The sequence below is a fragment of the Procambarus clarkii genome, chromosome 31 (assembly GCF_040958095.1).
Source record: "Procambarus clarkii isolate CNS0578487 chromosome 31, FALCON_Pclarkii_2.0, whole genome shotgun sequence".
In the NCBI taxonomy this organism is placed as follows: domain Eukaryota; kingdom Metazoa; phylum Arthropoda; class Malacostraca; order Decapoda; family Cambaridae; genus Procambarus; species Procambarus clarkii.
The window spans coordinates 40,505,141-40,530,386 of record NC_091180.1 but is presented as its reverse complement, the minus strand read 5'-3'; the positions used below and the strand labels follow the sequence as shown (position 1 = coordinate 40,530,386).

Here is a 25,246-nt window from a genome sequence, read left to right as displayed (position 1 = left end):
TGTGCATGGTACGATTTGCTTCCTGGGCAAAACGTTTGGCGATACTGGTGGACGTATCTTCTATATAGTATCTTGTACTTTAAAGACGTAAATATGTAGGGAAGAGCAGGCTCAATCTCTCTTGAAAGAGATTATCCTCACAATATATATATATATATATATATATATATATATATATATATATATATATATATATATATATATATATATATATGTCGTACCTAGTAGCCAGAACGCACTTCTCAGCCTACTATGCATGGCCCGATTTGCCTAATAAGCCAAGTTTTCCTGAAATAATATATTTTCTCTAATTTTTTTCTTATGAAATGATAAAGCTACTCATTTCATTATGTTTGAGGTCAATTTTTTTTTATTGGAGTTAAAATTAACGTAGATATATGACCGAACCTAACCAACCCTACCTAACCTAACCTAACCTATCTTTATAGGTTAGGTTAGGTTAGGTAGCCGAAAAAGTTAGGTTAGGTTAGGTTAGGTAGGTTAGGTATTCGAAAAACAATTAATTCATGAAAACTTGGCTTATTAGGCAAATCGAGCCTTGCATATTAGGCTGAGAAGTGCGTTCTGGCTACTAGGTACGACATATATATATATATATATATATATATATATATATATATATATATATATATATATATATATATATATATATATATATATATATATATATATATATATATATATATATATATTCTACCCACCTCATATATTCTACAACTATATTCTACCCACCTCAAGGCTCCGCTCCAATATAGAAGCATCAAGAAATATGGACCAATAGCCTTTCTACAATCACTTCTTTTCAATACCCATTGTTTCATGTTCTGGCTTGTGTTGATGAAATTAATACCTTATTAAATACCACCTCACTCAAATGTAGATATATATATATATATATATATATATATATATATATATATATATATATATATATATATATATATATATATATATGTCGTACCTAGTAGCCAGAACTCACTTCTCAGCCTACTATTCAAGGCCCGATTTGCCTAATAAGCCAAGTTTTCCTGAATTAATATATTTACTATAATTTTTTTCTTATGAAATGATAAAGCAACCCTTTTCTCTATGTATGAGGTCAATTTTTTTTTATTGGAGTTAAAATTAACGTAGATATATGACCGAACCTAACCAACCCTACCTAACCTAACCTAACCTATATTTATAGGTAAGGTTAGGTTAGGTAGCCAAAAAAAGCTAGGTTAGGTTAGGTTAGGTAGGTTAGGTAGACGAAAAAACATTAATTCATGAAAACTTGGCTTATTAGGCAAATCGGGCCTTGAATAGTAGGCTGAGAAGTGCGTTCTGGCTACTAGGTACGACATATATATATATATATATATATAAGTATATTTTGGTAGCAGTCTTTCCTGTAGACATATATTATTAAATATGACCGAAAAAGTAAGATTAATAATTCTAACACGAATTTTCTCGATCTTTCGTACATTTCTTTTCACTGCTGGTGGTAATTCAAAAGTCAATTCTCCAAAATTCATTTTTATTTCTAGTCTAACGCGACACTTGAGCGCGTTTCGTAAAACTTATTATATTTTCAAAGACTTTAGTTTAAACATACACAACTGAATAGAACTTACACATCACCGATTTTGTTTATATCTACATTTGAGTGAGGTGGTATTTAATAAGGTATTAATTTCATCAACACAAGACAGAACACGAAAGAACAATGGGTATTGAATAGAAGTGATTGTAGAAAGCCTATTGGTCCATATTTCTTGATGCTTCTATATTGGAGCGGAGTCTTGAGGTGGGTAGAATATAGTTGTGCATTAATTGGCTGTTGATTGCTGGTGTTGACTTCTTGATGTGTAGTGCCTCGCAAACGTCAAGCCGCCTGCTATCGCTGTATCTATCGATGATTTCTGTGTTGTTTACTAGGATTTCTCTGGCGATGGTTTGGTTGTGGGAAGAGGTTATATGTTCCTTAATGGAGCCCTGTTGCTTATGCATCGTTAAACGCCTAGAAAGAGATGTTGTTGTCTTGCCTATATACTGGTTTTTTTGGAGCTTACAATCCCCAAGAGGGCATTTGAAAGCATAGACGACGTTGGTCTCTTTTAAAGCATTCTGTTTTGTGTCTGGAGAGTTTCTCATGAGTAGGTTGGCCGTTTTTCTGGTTTTATAGTAAATCGTCAGTTGTATCCTCTGATTTTTGTCTGTAGGGATAACGTTTCTATTAACAATATCTTTCAGGTCCCTTTCCTCCGTTTTATGAGCTGTGGAAAAGAAGTTCCTGTTAAATAGTCTAATAGGGGGTATAGGTGTTGTGTTGGTTGTCTCTTCAGAGGTTGCATGGTGTTTCACTTTCCTTCTTATGATGTCTTCGACGAAACCATTGGAGAAGCCGTTGTTGACTAGGACCTGCCATACCCTACAGAGTTCTTTGTCGACTTGCTTCCATTCTGAGCTGTGGCTGAGAGCACGGTCGACATATGCGTTAACAACACTCCTCTTGTACCTATCTGGGCAGTCGCTTTTGCCATTTAGGCACATTCCTATGTTCGTTTCCTTAGTGTAGACTGCAGTGTGGAAACCTCCGCTCTTTTCCATGACTGTTACATCTAGAAAGGGCAGCTTCCCATCCTTTTCCATCTCGTAAGTGAAACGCAGCACGGAACTCCGCTCAAATGCTTCCTTCAGCTCCTGCAGATGTCTGACATCAGGTACCTGTGTAAAAATGTCGTCAACATACCTGCAGTATATGGCCAGTTTCAAGTTCATGTCGACTAAGACTTTTTGCTCGATGGTACCCATGTAGAAGTTTGCAAACAGGACACCTAGGGGAGAACCCATGGCGACCCCATCTACTTGCTTATACATGTGCCCATCCGGGCTCAAGAAGGGTGCCTCTTTAGTACAAGCTTGGAGTAGTTTCCTTAGGATATTTTCTGGTATGTCAAGAGGAGTACAGGCTGGATCACGATACACTCTGTCGGCTATCATCCCGATTGTCTCGTCCACTGGTACGTTGGTGAACAGCGATTCTACGTCCAACGAGGCTCTTATTCCTGTGGCCCGTGTGCCCCGCAGTAATTCAACAAATTCCTTTGGCAACTTCAGGCTGAAGGCGCAAGGGACATAAGGAGTCAGCAGGCCGTTGAGTCGCTTCGCTAGTCTGTACGTGGGTGTGGGTATCTGGGTAATGATTGGCCGAAGTGAGAACAAGGAGATAGTTGTCAGGAGAGGTGACAAGTCGCCAATATACGTCATTCTTAAAAAAGACGAATATCTGGCGAAAATGAACCTCATACTCTCTGACCAAACTAAATTCCAAAGGGTAACGAAGGACACTACAGCCGAATTGAAAGCAAAGGTCAACAAACTAATCGAAACTGTGAACGCCAAGAAATCAGGACTCCACCTGCCAAAGATTATTGGGGAATATAAACCTGGATATGCGAATGGAAATGTCAAGACACACAAGATTGGAAACCCACTTCGATGGGGTTTTCTTTCTTTGGGGAACACGTGAGCAACACAAATGCAAACAAGCCTGAATGTTCCCCAGGACTATATACAACTGAAAACTCACACCCCAGAAGTGACTCGAACCCATACTGCCAGGAGCAACGCAACTGGTATGTACAGGGACGCCTTAATCCGCTTGACCATCACGACCGGACATAAGGAAGTGATAGCCGAAGCTATATATATATATATATATATATATATATATATATATATATATATATATATATATATATATATATATATATATATATATATATATATATATATATAAATATATATATATATATATATATATATATATATATTTATATATATATATATATATATATATTTATATATATATATATATATATATATATATATAAATATATATATATATATATGCGAACAAGCCTGAATGGTCCCCAGGACAATATGCAACTGAAAACTCACACCCCAGAAGTGACTCGAACCCATACTCCCAGGAGCACCGCAACTGGTATGTACAAGACGCCTTAATCCACTTGACCATCACGACCGGACATAATGAGGTGATAGCCGAGGCTATATATATATATATATATATATATATATATATATATATATATATATATATATATATATATATATATATATATATATGGTTGGTTGGTTGGGTATATATATATATATATATATATATATATGTCGTACCTAGTAGCCAGAACGCACTTCTCGGCCTACTATGCAAGGCCCGATTTGCCTAATAAGCCAAGTTTTCACGAATTAATTGTTTTTCGACTACCTAACCTACCTAACCTAACCTAACCCAACTTTTTCGGCTACCTAACCTAACCTAACCTATAAAGATAGGTTAGGTAGGGTTGGATAGGTTCGGTCATATATCTACGTTAATTTTAACTCCAATAAAAAAATTGACCTCATACATAATGAAATGGGTAGCTTTATCATTTCATAAGAAAAAAATTAGAGAAAATATAATAATTCAGGAAAACTTGGCTTATTAGGGAAATCGGGCCTTGCATAGTAGGCCGAGTACGACGTTCTGGCTACTAGGTACAACATATATATATATATATATATATATATATATATATATATATATATATATATATATATATATATATATATATATATATGTGTGTGTGTGTGTGTGGGACATTTGGGACTTGACTCTAATTATTTAAATATTAATATAGTAAAATAAATTACGAAGGACCACCCGCTTTTATAGTAAAGAGGGAAACTGAGAAAATATGATCATTAGAAAATTCCTAGATGAACCAGTAACTATGGATAAAATACTAGAGAATATGATCACTGAAATAATTAATGGGCTGTATAATTAAATGAATCAAAGCCTCAAACACCTACATTGGGGGTTATTACTGGAACTCAATACGTCCAGGAACTAGTGTGGTTCGTTCACCAGTCCAATGTATAATAATCTAATCCTATGAACATTTATAGAGTCATTATCTTTATCTTCTAAGAGAACATAGACTACGAAACATGTAATAATAAGTATAATAAACACATGTTAATCCAATGAACAGAGTTCTTCATGTAAAGGAGTACAGATAATAATCAAGGAATACAAAGGAATCTTAGCTTAATGACGATTCCCTAGAAGTTAGTTACGACTCATCTTCTGATTCCCCTGGACTCGTCATGGAACACTGGGAGTTGATTAACATGGGAAATGACAGCTCGGAGAATTCTTCACACACGCTGTAAATTAAATTGGTTTCAGTAGTAACAAATTAAACTACTAGAAATCTATATTCAAGAACACGAGATTAAACATCAGAGAAAATAATGACCTGTAGTTTTTTATTGTCGTACGGCATCACGACAAGCTACCCAGCTATAAACCCACCCCCTATATGATGCATCAAATAAGGATCAAGGTACTTAGCTAATATGGGCACTGTGTAAGTTAAGGCTTGCCGAAGTTCGCGTCCTAGGTTCCGGTCTAGCCTATCCTAGATACTGACGCGCTTCACTGGCCGGTCACTTGGAATTACATAGAAGTTATGTAAATGACACTGACACCAGTGAAGGTATTGTCTGCAAAGGTTCTTCACACCTCACAGTGGCGACTTTCTTCTAGAGATTTGATGGCGTCTATCCTGATGGTTGGGTAATGGCGTCTCCTTGTGAGCGCTTCGCCACGTGAACACGTCTGCTCGTGAACGCTTCTACACGTGGACTGGCGTCTCTTCCGCTCCGCTCCGCGTCCCGCGTTTGTTACCCAAATTATTTATTATGGATATTATCATTTCTCGCAGTTGTGCTTGAAATGCTCGGGTTAGGACGGATTTATTATTTGGAGGAGTTAAATATTATTATTTGCCCGTTTTATGATAGTAAACGAACAATGGAGAAGATTTTTTTCGTTAAGACGTTAATTTTATTACTAGATAACAGCTATAACTATAAACGCTCTATTTGGCTTTAGTTGGAGATCAGTTTATCTGTAATTAATTATCACACAGAACACCGTTGTTTATAGAGAATCAAATTAAATTCTCAGACACATTGGACATAAATGTGTTTATTACAATGGAATCTGACGCAATACTGGCGTCGGGTGACGTAAGAATTCTAGCCTTATTGTACAGATGTAATTATTAGTACATGTGAACTCTACGTTGGGTTAATTTTAATCACTACAATGATTAGTAGAATTAGTAATAATTAATGAGAATACAACAGTGTTGTATTTAGTGTTGGAAATTTCCAACAATATATATATATATATATATATATATATATATATATATATATATATATATATATATATATATATATATATATATATATATATATATATATATATATATATATGTCGTACCTAGTAGCCAGAACGCACTTCTCAGCCTACTATGCAAGCCCCGATTTGCCTAATAAGCCAAGTTTTCCTGAATTAATATATTTTCTCTAATTTTTTTCTTATGAAATGATAAAGCTACCTATTTCATTATGTATGAGGTAAATTTTTTTTTATTGGAGTTAAAATTAATGTAGATATATGACCAAACCTAACCAACCCTACCTATCTTTATAAGTTAGGTTAGGTTAGGTAGCCGAAAAAGTTAGGTTAGGTTAGGTAGGTTAGGTAATCGAAAAACAATTAATTCATGAAAACTTGGCTTATTAGGCAAATCGGGCCTTGCATAGTAGGCTGAGAAGTGCATTCTGGCGACTAGGTACGACATTATATATATATATATATATATATATATATATATATATATATATATATATATATATATATATATATATATATATATATATATATGTCGTACCTAGTAGCCAGAACGCACTTGTCAGCCTACTATGCAAGGCCCGATTTGCCTAATAAGCCAAGTTTTCGTGAATTAATTGTTTTTCGACTACCTAACCTACCTAACCTAACCTAACCTAACTTTTTCGGCTACCTAACCTAACCTAACCTATAAAGATAGGTTAGGTTAGGTTAGGTAGGGTTGGTTAGGTTCGGTCATATATCTACGTTAATTTTAACTCCAATAAAAAAAAATTTACCTCATACATAATGAAATGGGTAGCTTTATCATTTCATAAGAAAAAAATTAGAGAAAATATATTAATTCATGAAAACTTGGCTTATTAGGCAAATCGGGCCTTGCATAGTAGGCCAAAAAGTGAGTTCTGGCTACTAGGTACGACATATATATATATATATATATATATATATATATATATATATATATATATATTGTGACGGTAAAGCGTTGGTGTTCGGCTGTTTCAAAAGCTGGGGGCAGGGCCTCGTCACATAACAAAAAAAAAAGAGAGAAGTTTGTCCTTTCGTCTGTGGTAAGGTAATGGGAAGACACACAAACACAAAGTATATAAACAATGAAATTTTAATTTCTCTAGAAAACAAGACATGAATAAAGTCAATCTCATAAAATTCAAAACAGGTCAACAAACAAAACAACATGAATAATTACTGGTAATGAAAAGTTACTCTAAGACAAGAATGCAAGTTAAAATAAATCAAATAAGTGAGGTGCTGGAATACTGGCATCAAGCTGCCACCTCCCTTAGTACACGAAAGCCAAGGCTTAGTCTACTAGCGAGACATGTCAACTCCAAGGAGCACAGAGATATTCTGAGGAGTACGGCGTGCTGCTGCCCAGACGTCGACTCTTGGTGGTGGCGTGAGTGCAGGTGCGGCGAGACACCAGCCAATCAGCAACAGGCAGGCGGAGAATGAGCAGTTTGCTGGTTACGGCGGGCTGTAGCCGGTGTGTCGGGGTGTGCATGGTACGATTTGCTTCCTGGGCAAAACGTTTGGCGATACTGGTGGACGTATCTTCTATATAGTATCTTGTACTTTAAAGACGTAAATATGTAGGGAAGAGCAGGCTCAATCTCTCTTGAAAGAGATTATCCTCACAATATATATATATATATATATATATATATATGTATATATATGTATATATATATATATATATATATATATATATATATATATATATATATATATATATATATATATATATATATATATATATATATATATATATATATATATATATTCTACCCACCTCATATATTCTACAACTATATTCTACCCACCTCAAGGCTCCGCTCCAATATAGAAGCATCAAGAAATATGGACCAATAGCCTTTCTACAATCACTTCTTTTCAATACCCATTGTTTCATGTTCTGGCTTGTGTTGATGAAATTAATACCTTATTAAATACCACCTCACTCAAATGTAGATATATATATATATATATATATATATATATATATATATATATATATATATATATATATATATATATATATATATATATATATATATATATATAACTATATATATAAATATATAGTTATATTTATATATATATATAATATATATATAAATATATATATATATAACTATATATATAAATATATATATATATATATATATATATAACTGTATATATATATATATATATATATATATAACTGTATATATATATATATATATATATATATATATATATATATATATATATATATATACATATATATATATGTATATATATATATATATACATATATATATGCGAACAAGCCTGAATGGTCCCCAGGACATATGCAACTGAAAACTCACACCCCAGAAGTGACTCGAACCCATACTCCCAGAAGCAACGCAACTGGTATGTACAAGACGCCTTAATCCACTTGACCATCACGACCGGACATAATGAGGTGATAGCCGAGGCTATATGAACCACCCCACCGCCGGCACTCGGATAGTTATCTTGGGCATAGCATTTTACCAAATCACCTCATTCTTTGGGGCACACGTGAGGAACACAAATGCGAACAAGCCTGAATGGTCCCCAGGACATATGCAACTGAAAACTCACACCCCAGAAGTGACTCGAACCCATACTCCCAGAAGCAACGCAACTGGTATGTACAAGACGCCTTAATCCACTTGACCATCACGACCGGACATAATGAGGTGATAGCCGAGGCTATATGAACCACCCCACCGCCGGCACTCGGATAGTTATCTTGGGCATAGCATTTTACCAAATCACCTCATTCTTTGGGGCACACGTGAGGAACACAAATGCGAACAAGCCTGAATGGTCCCCAGGACATATGCAACTGAAAACTCACACCCCAGAAGTGACTCGAACCCATACTCCCAGAAGCAACGCAACTGGTATGTACAAGACGTCTTAATCCACTTGACCATCACGACCGGACATAATGAGGTGATAGCCGAGGCTATATGAACCACCCCACCGCCGGCACTCGGATAGTTATCTTGGGCATAGCATTTTACCAAATCACCTCATTCTTTGGGGCACACGTGAGGAACACAAATGCGAACAAGCCTGAATGGTCCCCAGGACATATGCAACTGAAAATTCACACCCCAGAAGTGACTCGAACCCATACTCCCAGAAGCAACGCAACTGGTATGTACAAGACGCCTTAATCCACTTGACCATCACGACCGGACATAATGAGGTGATAGCCGAGGCTATATGAACCACCCCACCGCCGGCACTCGGATAGTTATCTTGGGCATAGCATTTTACCAAATCACCTCATTCTTTGGGGCACACGTGAGGAACACAAATGCGAACAAGCCTGAATGGTCCCCAGGACATATGCAACTGAAAACTCACACCCCAGAAGTGACTCGAACCCATACTCCCAGAAGCAACGCAACTGGTATGTACAAGACGCCTTAATCCACTTGACCATCACGACCGGACATAATGAGGTGATAGCCGAGGCTATATGAACCACCCCACCGCCGGCACTCGGATAGTTATCTTGGGCATAGCATTTTACCAAATCACCTCATTCTTTGGGGCACACGTGAGGAACACAAATGCGAACAAGCCTGAATGGTCCCCAGGACATATGCAACTGAAAACTCACACCCCAGAAGTGACTCGAACCCATACTCCCAGAAGCAACGCAACTGGTATGTACAAGCCGCCTTAATCCACTTGACCATCACGACCGGACATAATGAGGTGATAGCCGAGGCTATATGAACCACCCCACCGCCGGCACTCGGATAGTTATCTTGGGCATAGCATTTTACCAAATCACCTCATTCTTTGGGGCACACGTGAGGAACACAAATGCGAACAAGCCTGAATGGTCCCCAGGACATATGCAACTGAAAACTCACACCCCAGAAGTGACTCGAACCCATACTCCCAGAAGCAACGCAACTGGTATGTACAAGACGCCTTAATCCACTTGACCATCACGACCGGACATAATGAGGTGATAGCCGAGGCTATATGAACCACCCCACCGCCGGCACTCGGATAGTTATCTTGGGCATAGCATTTTACCAAATCACCTCATTCTTTGGGGCACACGTGAGGAACACAAATGCGAACAAGCCTGAATGGTCCCCAGGACATATGCAACTGAAAACTCACACCCCAGAAGTGACTCGAACCCATACTCCCAGAAGCAACGCAACTGGTATGTACAAGACGCCTTAATCCACTTGACCATCACGACCGGACATAATGAGGTGATAGCCGAGGCTATATGAACCACCCCACCGCCGGCACTCGGATAGTTATCTTGGGCATAGCATTTTACCAAATCACCTCATTCTTTGGGGCACACGTGAGGAACACAAATGCGAACAAGCCTGAATGGTCCCCAGGACATATGCAACTGAAAACTCACACCCCAGAAGTGACTCGAACCCATACTCCCAGAAGCAACGCAACTGGTATGTACAAGACGCCTTAATCCACTTGACCATCACGACCGGACATAATGAGGTGATAGCCGAGGCTATATGAACCACCCCACCGCCGGCACTCGGATAGTTATCTTGGGCATAGCATTTTACCAAATCACCTCATTCTTTGGGGCACACGTGACGAACACAAATGCGAACAAGCCTGAATGGTCCCCAGGACATATGCAACTGAAAACTCACACCCCAGAAGTGACTCGAACCCATACTCCCAGAAGCAACGCAACTGGTATGTACAAGACGCCTTAATCCACTTGACCATCACGACCGGACATAATGAGGTGATAGCCGAGGCTATATGAACCACCCCACCGCCGGCACTCGGATAGTTATCTTGGGCATAGCATTTTACCAAATCACCTCATTCTTTGGGGCACACGTGAGGAACACAAATGCGAACAAGCCTGAATGGTCCCCAGGACATATGCAACTGAAAACTCACACCCCAGAAGTGACTCGAACCCATACTCCCAGAAGCAACGCAACTGGTATGTACAAGACGCCTTAATCCACTTGACCATCACGACCGGACATAATGAGGTGATAGCCGAGGCTATATGAACCACCCCACCGCCGGCACTCGGATAGTTATCTTGGGCATAGCATTTTACCAAATCACCTCATTCTTTGGGGCATACGTGAGGAACACGAATGCGAACAAGCCTGAATGGTCCCCAGGACATATGCAACTGAAAACTCACACCCCAGAAGTGACTCGAACCCATACTCCCAGAAGCAACGCAACTGGTATGTACAAGACGCCTTAATCCACTTGACCATCACGACCGGACATAATGAGGTGATAGCCGAGGCTATATGAACCACCCCACCGCCGGCACTCGGATAGTTATCTTGGGCATAGCATTTTACCAAATCACCTCATTCTTTGGGGCACACGTGAGGAACACAAATGCGAACAAGCCTGAATGGTCCCCAGGACATATGCAACTGAAAACTCACACCCCAGAAGTGACTCGAACCCATACTCCCAGAAGCAACGCAACTGGTATGTACAAGACGCCTTAATCCACTTGACCATCACGACCGGACATAATGAGGTGATAGCCGAGGCTATATGAACCACCCCACCGCCGGCACTCGGATAGTTATCTTGGGCATAGCATTTTACCAAATCACCTCATTCTTTGGGGCACACGTGAGGAACACAAATGCGAACAAGCCTGAATGGTCCCCAGGACATATGCAACTGAAAACTCACACCCCAGAAGTGACTCGAACCCATACTCCCAGGAGCACCGCAACTGGTATGTACAAGACGCCTTAATCCACTTGACCATCACGACCGGACATAATGAGGTATTATGATATACACACACACACATATATATATATGTGTGTGTGTATATATATATATATATATATATATATATATATATATATATATATATATATATATATATATATATATATATATATATATATATATATATATATATATATATATATATATATATATATATATATATATATATTATTAAATATGACCGAAAAAGTAAGATTAATAATTCTAACACGAATTTTCTCAATCTTTCGTACATTACGCTTCACTGTTGGAGGTAAATCAAAAATCACTTCTCCAAAATTCATTTTTATTTCTAGTCTGACGCGACACGGGCGCGTTTCGTAAAACTTATTACATTTTCAAAGACTTCACAAATACACAACTGATTAGAACTTGCGTTTCCCTGATTTTATATCTACATTCGAGTGAGGTGGGAAGGGTGATGTGGCATTACATTTGAGTGAGGTGGGAAGGGTGATGTGGCATTAACACAAGACAGAACACTTGGGGATATTAATAGGGTATTAAAAGTATCAACACAAGACAGAACAGAAACAATGGGTATTGAATAGAAGTGTTTGTAGAAAGCCTATTGGTCCATATTTCTTGATGCTTCTATATTGGAGCGGAGTCTTGAGGTGGGTAGAATATAGTTGTGCAATAATTGACTGTTGATTGCTGGTGTTGACTTCTTGATGTGTAGTGCCTCGCAAACGTCAAGCCGCCTGCTATCGCTGTATCTATCGATGATTTCTGTGTTGTTTACTAGGATTTCTCTGGCGATGGTTTGGTTATGGGAAGAGATTATATGTTCCTTAATGGAGCCCTGTTGTTTATGCATCGTTAAACGCCTAGAAAGAGATGTTGTTGTCTTGCCTATATACTGGGTTTTTTGGAGCTTACAGTCCCCAAGTGGGCATTTGAAGGCATAGACGACGTTAGTCTCTTTTAAAGCGTTCTGTTTTGTGTCTGGAGAGTTTCTCATGAGTAGGCTGGCCGTTTTTCTGGTTTTATAGTAAATCGTCAGTTGTATCCTCTGACTTTTGTCTGTAGGGATAACGTTTCTATTAACAATATCTTTCAGGACCCTTTCCTCTGTTTTATGAGCTGTGGAAAAGAAGTTCCTGTAAAATAGTCTAATAGGGGGTATAGGTGTTGTGTTAGTTGTCTCTTCGGAGGTTGCATGGCTTTTCACTTTCCTTCTTATGATGTCTTTGATGAAACCATTGGAGAAGCCGTTATTGACTAGGACCTGCCTTACCCTACAGAGTTCAATGTCTTTTCATCGAAGACATCATAAGAAGGAAAGTGAAAAGCCATGCAACCTCCGAAGAGACAACTAACACAACACCTATACCCCCTATTAGACTATTTTACAGGAACTTCTTTTCCACAGCTCATAAAACAGAGGAAAGGGTCCTGAAAGATATTGTTAATAGAAACGTTATCCCTACAGACAAAAGTCAGAGGATATGAATATCCTCTGACATGACAGAGGATAGATGACATATTGTAGATGACAATATCCTCTGCCGTTATGTAGATGACATATTCGTGACAAAAGTCACGAATATGTCATCTACATAACGGCAGTATACAGTTGGTTTTTGTCTGCTACTGAAGACCCTATCTTCGATGGTTCCCATATAAAAATTAGCAAATAAAACACCTAAGGGGGAGCCCATTGCTACTCCGTCTATTTGTAAATACATGTCTCCTTGTGGACTGATGAAAGGGGCTTCCTTTGTACATGCTTCGAGAAGACTTTTCAAGTGTGGCTCAGGTATGTCTAATTTGGGGGTGCTCTCGTCTCTGTATACTCTGTCCAGTATCATTCCCATGGTTGTGTCGACTGGGACGTTGGTAAAAAGGGATTCAACGTCCAGGGAAGCGATAATTCCATCGGGCTGGGTAGATTTGATCAATTCTAGGAAATCTGCTGATGATTGTAGACTAAATCTGTTTTATTTGCTAATTTTTATATGGGAACCATCGAAGATAGGGTCTTCAGTAGCAGACAAAAACCAACTGTATACTGCCGTTATGTAGATGACATATTCGTAATAGTAAAAGACTCAGATGAACTAATTGACCTAAAAAGACACCTAGAGAGAGAGTCAGTACTCCGATTTACACATGAAAATAGTGAAAATAACAGTCTGCCATTCTTGGATGTACTAATAACAAAAACAGGAACCTCTTTAAGCACCAACGTATATACCAAGCCCACCAACATAGGATTATGCCTGAACGGTAGAAGTGAGTGCCCCCAAAGATACAAAGCCAGTGTTCTCAATGCTTATATTCGTCGAGCGCTTACCCACTGCTCTGAATGGAGCAACGTGAGTAGAGAGTTTGAAAGAGTAACTCAGGTATTGGTGAACAACGGATATAGCAACGCGGAAATAAACGCTGCTATAAGAAGACACTTGGACCGTTGGTATAATTCAGAACCTAGAACAGAAACCACAACACCCCCAATAAAATTATATTACAAATCAACCATGCACAGTGAACATATAAAAGAGGAAAGAATAATGAAAGAAATAATCCGTAAAGGAGTAAAAAGCACTACTCCTAACCAAAACATAAACCTGATAATATTCTACAAAACCAAGAAGACTTCCGAACTCCTTATCAAAAACAGCCCGAAGCCGACGGAGAACCCTCTACAGCAGTCAAGCGTTGTATACATGTACACTTGCCCCCACGAAGGATGTAACCTTCAGTGTAAGTACATAGGTATGACGTCGACCAAGCTGACGAGGCGTTTGACATGCCATCTTCAATCTGGTGCCCCTAGGAATCACATGAGACAAGCCCATGACATTACTCTAACAAGAGAAATGTTGAACAAGAATACTTGCATAATAGACAAAACCCAAGATTCAAGAAGATTACAAATTCTTGAGGCAATTCACATAAGAATAGAGCGACCTACCATGAACACCCAAATCACGGAACTATTTACTCTACCCACCATGAGAGTAAGGACAAGACAAGAACATATCGATGCCAACACAGAAGACAATGTCCAACATAACAGGCCAATTACACTGGATTAATCTTTGTGTTTAGATAGGAGATGCCTCGTATGGGTCAATAAGCCTTCTGCAGCCCCTATGTTTATCCCTTATGTATCCCCCCATGTTTTTCACCTTCATTGTATTATCACCTGACCTAATGCGGGTATAAAATCAACTAGTATTGTAAGATCTGTTCACTTGAGAATGAACCATGGAGGTTCGAAACGTCGTGCAAATTATACAAATAAGTGTAATACACTCTATAGTAAATCACTTTTCTTCACCTTAAAAGTACGAAAATGAGTTTTGGAGAACTCCTATTCCAATTAAGCCCTGATGCTAAGAAACTAGTTAGAGGGATAGAAGCCCTAAACCAGAAAATAATAAATACAGAATATGCGGTCATATTCAATGAAACATATATATATATATATATATATATATATATATATATATATATATATATATATATATATATATATATATATATATATATATATATATATATATATATATATATATATATATATATATATATATATATATATATATATATATATATATATATATATATCCTTCAATCCACTCATTTTTTCATCCATCTATTCAACCATCTATCTAATCATATATCTAACTATCCATCCATCCATCTATCCATCTATCTAACTACTCATCCATCCATTTATCCATCTATCTATCCATCTATTTCTCTATATATTATACCGTTTCACCATCCATCCATCTATCTATCCGTCCTTCTCTCTGTTAATATATTTAAATCCATCCATCTATTTATCCATGTATCATTCATCAATCCATGTATCATTCATCAATATATATTCCATCCTGTATGAATTCATTCAGAGGGCGCCCTAGGCCCTGCGGTCCCGCCTCTGTCTCCTGTATAATGCGTGCTGGCTCTCAGGTGTCTTCCCTGTCCCGTGGAAATGTACATTCTCCCTCCCTCTCTAAACTCTCCCTCGTAGCCTCGTAGCCTGGGGGGTGGCCTCGGGGGTGGCCACCTCCCGGGGTGGCCTCGTAGCCTGGTGGATAGCGCGCAGGACTCGTATTTCTGTGGCGCGGGTTCGATTCCCGCACGAGGCAGAAACAAATGGGCAAAGTTTCTTTCACCCTGAATGCCCCTTTTACCTAGCAGTAAATAGGTACCTGGGAGTTAGTCAGCTGTCACAGGTTGCTTCCTGGGGGTGGAGGCCTGGTCGAGGACCGGGCCGCGGGGACACTAAAGCCCCGAAATCATCTCAAGATAACCTCAAGATAACCCCTTCTCCCAAGCCTCGACGGGATGTTTTGGGTCCCGAGTTTGAATCGACCCATCAGTCTGCTTCCATTTCTACGGAAATTGGTGGAACGCCTGGTACACCTCCAACAGCAGTGGCTTGTGGAGACTTCGAATCTCCTGCCAGAGAGTTTCAGTGGATTTCGACCTCCGGGAAGGAGCACGATGGACTGTCTCCTCAACTTGGTACATCAAATAATGTACGCTTATCGCCGAACGAGGGGTGCCTCTTGCAGCTTTCTTTGACATCCTGAATGCGTTTAAATCTGCATCACATCCTGCTGTCCTTCAGGTCTTGGCTAGCCTAGGACTCTCGGGTTACGTGATGAGGTGGTTTGAGAACTGTCTACAGGACCTCTCTTTTAGAGTGGCGGTGAGTGATCCCGTCTAGTCACCGACAGACAGACAGATAGACTGACAGCCATTATCTGTTATATTAAACATTTTATAGGTGGATATATTGCGAATATAAGCATAATTTCCCGTAGGGCATGCAGAGTTAAGAAAGACTAGGAATATTTAAAGCTAGTTTTGAATCAAATTACCATGTTTGAATATCTTGTTATTTAGATTATTCCCTATTTTTGAACAATTAATATTTTTTTTAGAAAAAAAACAGCATTTTTCAAACTTCTTTACCTACGTTATCCAGATGCTATCTGTGTACGTGAAAGTTAAACGGCCAAAAATGATATTTGAGCTGATAAAACATGAACATAATAAAGGAGCCAGGATGGTGTAAGAGAGGCCGGCAGTACTCACACTCAAGCGCCCACTTGAAGAGCTCGTCCATGAACTCTCCAGGAAGCTCGTTCTTGTCGTCCCGCAGTCCGCCACATCTGTTGGGAGAGTCGAGAGGTAAACATACCTCTGCCCAGTTAACAACATCAGAGACAGCTATATGGATGGACTGTAACATTGCAAGCTAGAATTTATTCCCCATCCCCATCCTTCCATGGCGAGAGACGCGGTAAAATGTTGCAGGGAAGCCTTGCATACCAACACCTGCCAGTTTGGTGGTCTCTGACTACACTAAGATGTTACGAAGGTTCCAACACACGAGCCCTGATAGCTGGGGTGGCGGGGTGACGTGTCAGGGGGAAGCAGGAGAGGGTGACGTGTCAGGGAAGCAGGCAAGGTTGTTGTGTCAGGGAAGCAGGCGGAAGTGACGTGTCAGGGGAAGCAGGCCGGGGTGACGTGTCAGGGAAGAATGCCGGGGTGACGTGTCAGGGAAGAATGCCGGGGTGACGTGTCAGGGAAGACTGCCGGGGTGACGTGTCAGGGAAGCAGGTAGGAGTGACGTGTCAGGGGAATCAGGCAGGGGTGACGTGTCAGGGAAGCAGGCAGGGGAGACGAGTCAGGGTAGCAAGCAGGAGTGACGTGTCAAGGAAGCAGGCAGGGGTGACGTGTGTTCTGACTTGAGGGGGTTGGGCTTATGGAACTTAAACCTCCAAAGAGAACTCTGGTTGCTGCACCAGACTGTTACTTGCGTACAGGTGGACAACATCCCCAACCACCCTCTGCCGGAACAGACAACCGACCTCGGCAGCCACACTCCCGCTACCGACGGTCAACCAGAAATGAACTCTGGAGTGCTTGAAGTTTTCTCAGGAGATCACCCGGTATGCCTCTTGATCGCGGAGAGGGGTTCAGCATCACATATCTAGGGGTGCGCTCCAACTCTGGCCTCGTTGTCTTATGTACACACCCTACTTGAGCTGCCGTGACTTCCCACTCTCTCCTTGTTTGGAATGATCTCCTCAATCCCCCTTTTGCAAATTAGTAGTTTCTGTCACCCTGTCTACAGCTGTGATCCTTTCTCTTTATTTCTCTCTATTGCATTCTTCCCTGACACGTCACCCCTTGCTACTTCCCCTGACACGTCACTTCTGCTTTCTGGAAGCCTCACCAGGACAAGAATAAAAGCCAGCTAACAATATACATTTAATAAGCAAAAGAACATATACAATACGCGAAATATGAGCGATAAAATATTAACATACAACACTCTAAGCTACTATAACCTGGTAGCAATCCAATATCCTATCCTGGCTTCCCTAACCGTCCATATCAAGTGGCTACTCAACTCTTGGCTCGTCACTTACTACTCCCTCACCAAGTAAGGTTAAGTCTCATGGTAATAATATGGTACAATCAGCCCTAAAATATATATACAACTCAGCCTATGGCTGTAACACTAGAAACATCAGCATAAAAGTCCCCAACACAAAAAGAAATCAATCTCCCACTTTCCACTGCGCCTTACACACCACTAAGCATTCAAACTCTCCCCTTATACATCATGTGTGATCACCATGAACCTCTGTTCTGGTCCTAAAGGCTTACTACCATGTATAACTCTAGGTTCTTCAAAGTAGTCAACAAGGCTCTTCTGCAGTCCTCCTAAACTGCTACACAATGACGTTCTCATCAAACACCAGTGATGCTTCACCACTGATCCCACAGACACGTGAAACTCCTCTTCACTGATCCTTTACACAGCTTGAGGTCCACCCCTCATTATGGGGTTCTGCTCTACCTCAGAGTTCAGCCTTCACTTCTCCAGCCTCGAAGTTTCCTCCATTAACTTCTCCCTTGGCCTCGAAGTTCTTCCATCAACTCCTCCCCCAGTTTACCTCCAGCCAGAGGGGGAGCAGTAGATCAGGATGTACTCGTCCTGCCTTTCGACACAGGCCTAGGCCTAAGTGTTAGTCTTTAGTGTGCAAAATAGGTCAGCTGCAGCGGCACCAAGTCAACGCCCCTCCTGCCAACTGTGGTAGGCCGTGAATGTGTGGATTGACCAGAAATCATAGCAGTAATTACTTATTTGGCGAAATTCACGATCACTGAGGGGAGCAGTGTGTGGAGGACGGGTCACCAGCTACTACCTGGCTGCCCCAGGCACGACTCGTGTGTAAAATAGTCCTTGTGCCCTCCCTACCCACACGCGGTTTGTGTGTGCGACTGTCGTGTTTACACGAGAGACCGCCAGGACACCCCATACTGTATAGTGCCCCAACACTACGTGTGAGAACTGCGACCATAGTGCTTTAGGAGGTGTCTATATGTGTATGTGTGTGCAAGGTAGAGTGTAGTGCTGAAGGCATACCACCCAAGAACACATGAAATGAGCCACAGCCAAAAGATGGAGCGTATAACGACAAGAAGTTGGTCGAGACAACAAGAGAACATGGCTGGTATACCCGGAGACCATATGGTCTCCTGGCTGGTATACCCGGAGACCATAAGGTCTCCGGGTATACCAGCCATTCCTTGCATGGGCAACCCACCCGGGACCCTCCGGTAAGGGTCCCCCACATGGCGACCTCCGGGGCAGCGGAGGATGATAATGATGCTGGCTTCCAACTAGTCCAAAACAAAGGAAACGTGAGGCGGGACAAGCGACAGGGTGAGCAGCAGCAACAACGATGATAGTGAGTGACACACCCTAATCTTTCCTGAAATGGGATTGACAACAGCTGATAAGTACAGATGGATTATTGAAGTCGCCTGCGCCCACAGAGCAGAGTATCGCATAGAGAGCAGGTGTGTAGGTGGCAATGTTAGTGCACGGGTGCAGGGGCACAGAGACCAGTCTTGAGTATCAAGGTAAGAATGTTAAATTGTTGGAAGCAAACCCACGGACAAGACAAACTTAAATTATAATCAAGAACTACAGTATTCATGTTGACGTGGAATTTCTCAAGGTCTTTAAAGAGCTTGTTTGGGTCGAACGCAACACTGGACCAGGGGGGACTGCCCAAAATCAGGCAATCGCTCTGTGGAGGAGAGACCTGTCCCCAGTCATTAAAGTACCAGAAATGAGGGCGTGCAAAGTGGAGAGGTATATTGGCAGCCCATCCTTATGTGGCAACTGTCAACGGTGGGATCACGGAACGTGGCAGTATGATCGCCCAATTAGTGTGGGTGCTGCAGTGGCTCTCACGACACCAAGCAGTGCCTAGTTAAGCTTGCACTGGGTGGGGGTGGCGGGGTAATACCTAAATGTGTCAACTGCAAGCAGCCCCACCATGCTTGGAACAGGTATTGTAGCGCGAAGCCTACTTGGCAGGGCTCGAGGCCACCAAATCAAACCGCAGGTGGACCAGTGAACAGCGGCGGGAATGGCTCGGTGAACAGTCTCACAGCAAGCCAGGGTCCAGTTCAGGGACCAGCCCAGGGTCCAGCTCACAGTAGACCGACAACAGTCTGGGGTAGTGATCACTCAGTGAACAAGGATACCCAGGGTGGGGAGGGGAATCAGGCATGGGCCGTGGGCAGGAGCAGTGTAGCCAGCCACCACCGCTCCCCCCATCCCTTTGGCCTTCCCACCTCTTCCCCCTCCAGGAAACCCACCCACCCACACCTCAATCTCTACCCAAGGTGTCACACCACCACCTAACCTCCAAACCCATACCAATAAGAACATAAGAACAAAGGTAACTGCAGAAGGCTTATTGGCCCATACGAGGCAGCTCCTATTTATAACCACCCAATCCCACTCATATACTTGTCCAACCCGCGCTTGAAACAATCGAGGGACCCCACCTCCACCACGTTACGCGGCAATTGGTTCCACAAATCAACAACCCTGTTACCAGTATTTACCCAAGTCTTTCCTAAATCTAAACTTATCCAATTTATACCCATTGTTTCGTGTTCTGTCTCGTGTTGATACTTTTAATACCCTATTAATATCCCCTTTGTTATGTCCATTCACCCACTTGTAAACCTCTATCATGTCACCCCTAACTCTTCGCCTTTCAGTGAATGCAACTTAAGCTTTGTTAATCTTTCTTCATATGAAAGATTTCTTATTTGGGGAAATAACTTAGTCATCCTACGTTGGACACGTTCAAGTGAATTTATATCCATTCTATAATACGGCGACCAAAACTGAACTGCATAATCTAAATGGGGCCTAACCAGAGCAAGATATAGCTTAGGAACCACACCAGGTGTCTTGTTACTAACGCTTCGATTAATAAATCCCAGTGTCCTATTCGCCTTATTACGAACATTCATGCATTGATCCCTTTGTTTTAAATTCTTACTAATCATAACTCCCAGATCCCTTTCATAATCCGACTTCGCAATCTCAACACCATCTAGCTCGTATCTTGTAACTCTATCATCATTACCTAGCCTCAGAACTTTACATTTGTCAGCATTAAACTGCATTTGCCAATCCTTTGACCATTTCAAAACCTTATCTAGATCAACTTGAAGTGATAGTGAGTCCTCCTCCGAATTAATTTCCCTACCGATTTTCGTATCATCGGCAAATTTGCAAATGTTGCTACTCAAACCTGAGTCTAAATCATTTATATATATTATAAACAACAGAGGTCCCAGGACAGAGCCCTGAGGTACTCCACTAACAACATTATCCCACTCTGACTTAACCCCATTTATACTAACTCTCTGTTTCCTTTGGAATAGCCATGCCCTAATCTAACTTAATATAGCACCCCCAATACCATGAGCTTCTATTTTTTTAATTAGTCTTTCATGTGGCACTGTATCAAAAGCTTTGCTAAAGTCAAGGTACACAACATCACAATCCTTACCACTACCAACTGCCTCAACAATGCTGGAATAAAAAGTTAGCAAATTTGTTAAACATGAACGGCCATTTGTAAAACCATGATGCGACTCATTTATTAATTTATGTTTTTCAAGATGGAGACGAATTGTATTTGCAATTATTGATTCAAGTAACTTTCCCACAATAGACGTTAGGCTAATTGGCCGATAGTTTGACGCAAGTGATCTATCTCCTTTCTTAAAAATTGGTACCACATTAGCTACCTTCCATGACTCTGGCACTCTGCTTGACTCTACTGATTTATTAAATATGGTAGACAGTGGCTCGGAAAGCTCCTCTTTGCATTCTTTAAGCACCCTGGCAAACACTTCATCCGGCCCTGGGGATTTGTTTGGTTTTAGTTTTTCTAATTGTTTAATTACATCCTCCCGGGTAAGAACATAAGAACAAAGGCAACTGCAGAAGGCCTGTTGGCCCATGCGAGGCAGCTCCTATTTATAACCACCCAATCCCACTCATATACATGTCCAACCCATGCTTGAAACAATCGACGGACCCCACCTCCACAATGTTACGCGGCAATTGGTTCAACAAATCAACAACCCTGTTACTGAACCAGTATTTACCCAAGTCTTTCCTAAATCTAAACTTATCCAATTTATACCCATTGTTTCGTGTTCTGTCTTGTGTTGATACTTTTAATACCCTATTAATATCCCCTTTGTTATGTCCATTCACCCACTTGTAAACCTCTTTCATGTCACCCCTAACTCTTCGCCTTTCCAGTGAATGCAACTTAAGCTTTGTTAATCTTTCTTCATATGAAAGATTTCTAATTTGGGGAATTAACTTAGTCATCCTACGCTGGACACGTTCAAGTGAATTTATATCCATTCTATAATATTGCGACCAAAACTGAACTGCATAATCTAAATGGGGCCTAACTAGAGCAAGATATAGCTAGAGAACCACACCAGGTGTCTTGTTACTAACGCTGCGATTAATAAATCCAAGTGTCCGATTTGATTTATTACGAACATTTATGCATTGATCCTTTTGTTTTAAATTCTTGCTAATCATAACTCCCAGATCCCTTTCGCAATTCGACTTCGCAATCTCAACACCATCTAGCTCGTATCTTGTAACCCTATCATCATTACCTAACCTCAGAACTTTACATTTATCAGCATTAAACTGCATCTGCCAATCCTTCGACCATTTCAAAACCCTATCTAGATCAACTTGAAGTGATAGTGTTCAAATATAGTGTCCACAAATAGTGTCCACAAATCAACAACAGGGTTGTTGATTTGTGGAACCAATTGCCGCGTAACGTGGTGGAGGTGGTGTCCCTCGATTGTTTCAAGCGCGGGTTGGACAAGTATATGAGTGGGATTGGGCGGTTATAGAATAGGAGCTGCCTCGTATGGGCCAATAGGCCTTCTGCAGTTACCTTTGTTCTTATGTCCTTATGTTCTTAAATTTGCAAATGTTGCTACTCAAACCTGAATCTAAATCATTTATATATATTATAAACAACAGAGGTCCCAGGACAGAGCCCTGAGGCACCCCACTTACAACATTTTCCCACTCTGACTTGACTCCATTTATACTAACTCTCTGTTTCCTTTAGTATAGCCATGCCCTAATCCAGCTTAATATAGCACCCCCAATACCATGAGACTCAATCTTTTTAATCAGTCTTTCATGTGGCACTGTATCAAAATCTTTGCTAAAGTCAAGGTACACAACATCGCAATCCTTACCACTATCAACTGCCTCAACAATGCTAGAATAAAAAGATAACAAATTTGTTAAACATGAACGGCCATTTATAAAACCATGTTGCGACTCAATTATTAATTTATGTTTTTCAAGATGAAGACGAATTTTATTTGCTATTATAGATTCGAGTAACTTTCCCACAATAGACGTTAGGCTAATTGGTCGATAGTTAGACGCAAGTGATCTATCTCCTTTCTTAAAAACTGGTATCAAATTAGCAACTTTCCAAAACTCTGGCACTCTTCCTGACTCTATTGATTTATTAAATATGGTTGACAGTGGGTCACAAAGCTCCTCTTTGCATTCTTTAAGCACCCTGCAAACACTTCATCCGGCCCTGGGGATTTGTTTGGTTTGAGTTTTACTATTTGTTTAAGAACATCCTCCCTGGTAACTGTTAAACTCGTCAACCTGTCCTCGTCCCCACCCACATAGACTTGTTCGGCTGAAGGCATATTGTTAAGTTCTTTAGTAAATACAGATATAAAATAATTGTTAAAAATACTACTCATCTCCTTGTCATTATCCGTTATTTGACCTGTCTCAGATTTTAATGGACCTATCCTTTCCCTAGTCTTAGTTCGATATAACTGAAAAAAACCTTTAGGATTTGACTTTGCTTGCTCTGCTATGCGAACTTCATAGTTTCTTTTTGCTTTCCTAATCTCTTTTTTAACATTTCTAACCAGTTGTATGAATTCCTGTTCTAAACTGACTTCCCCATTTTTAATCCTTTTGTACCAAGCTCTCTTTTTACCTATAAGGTTCTTTAAATTATTTGTTATCCACTTTGGATCATTAGTATTCGATCTATTCAATTTGTATGGTATACTACGTTCCTGTGCTTTGCTTAGAATATTCTTAAATAAGTTATATATTAAATCCACATCGAAATCCCCTTTTACGTCACCTATCGCTGGGTTCATGTCTCGCTCTAAGACAGGCCCACACCCCATACCCAAGACTTTCCAATCTATTTGACCCAAAAAATTTCTTAGGCTATTAAAATCAGCTTTTCGAAAATCTGGCACTTTAACAGAATTTTCTCCTACAGGTCTATTCCATTCTATGCTAAATCTGATTACTTTGTGATCACTGTTCCCTAGCTCACTCCCTATTTCGATGTCATTAATTTGTGTTTCCCTGTTAGTTAACACTAAATCTAAAATATTATTTTCCCGCGTTGGTTCCTTAATGTGTTGCGTAAGAAAGCAATCGTCAATTAATTCTAGAAAATCTTCTGCTTCACTATTCCCTGTTTTGTTCACCCAGTTTATTCCACTAAAATTAAAGTCACCCATGACATAAATACTGTTAGATCTAGATGCTCTAGATATTTCATCCCATAGATGCTTTGCTTCCAATCTGTCTAAATTGGGTGACCTATATATAACTCCTATTATAATATTATTTGCTTTTTCGTTTAATTCTATCCAAATAGTTTCTGTGTGTGGCTCAGTTTTGATTCCCTCTTTGAG

The 25,246-nt window shown here is 40.3% G+C and overlaps 1 protein-coding gene across 2 annotated transcripts in view; it reads right to left on the bottom strand.

The window, feature by feature from the left end:
* The window catches only part of LOC123752401 (probable cytochrome P450 49a1), a 315,070-nt gene that overhangs the window by 168,268 nt on the left and 121,556 nt on the right, over nucleotides 1-25,246 (bottom strand). For both annotated transcript variants that reach the window (XM_069334722.1, XM_069334723.1), the window contains one exon: nucleotides 17,198-17,274. In XM_069334722.1, coding sequence (XP_069190823.1) covers nucleotides 17,198-17,274 — 77 coding nt within the window. The remainder of the gene's footprint in view (nucleotides 1-17,197; nucleotides 17,275-25,246) is intronic.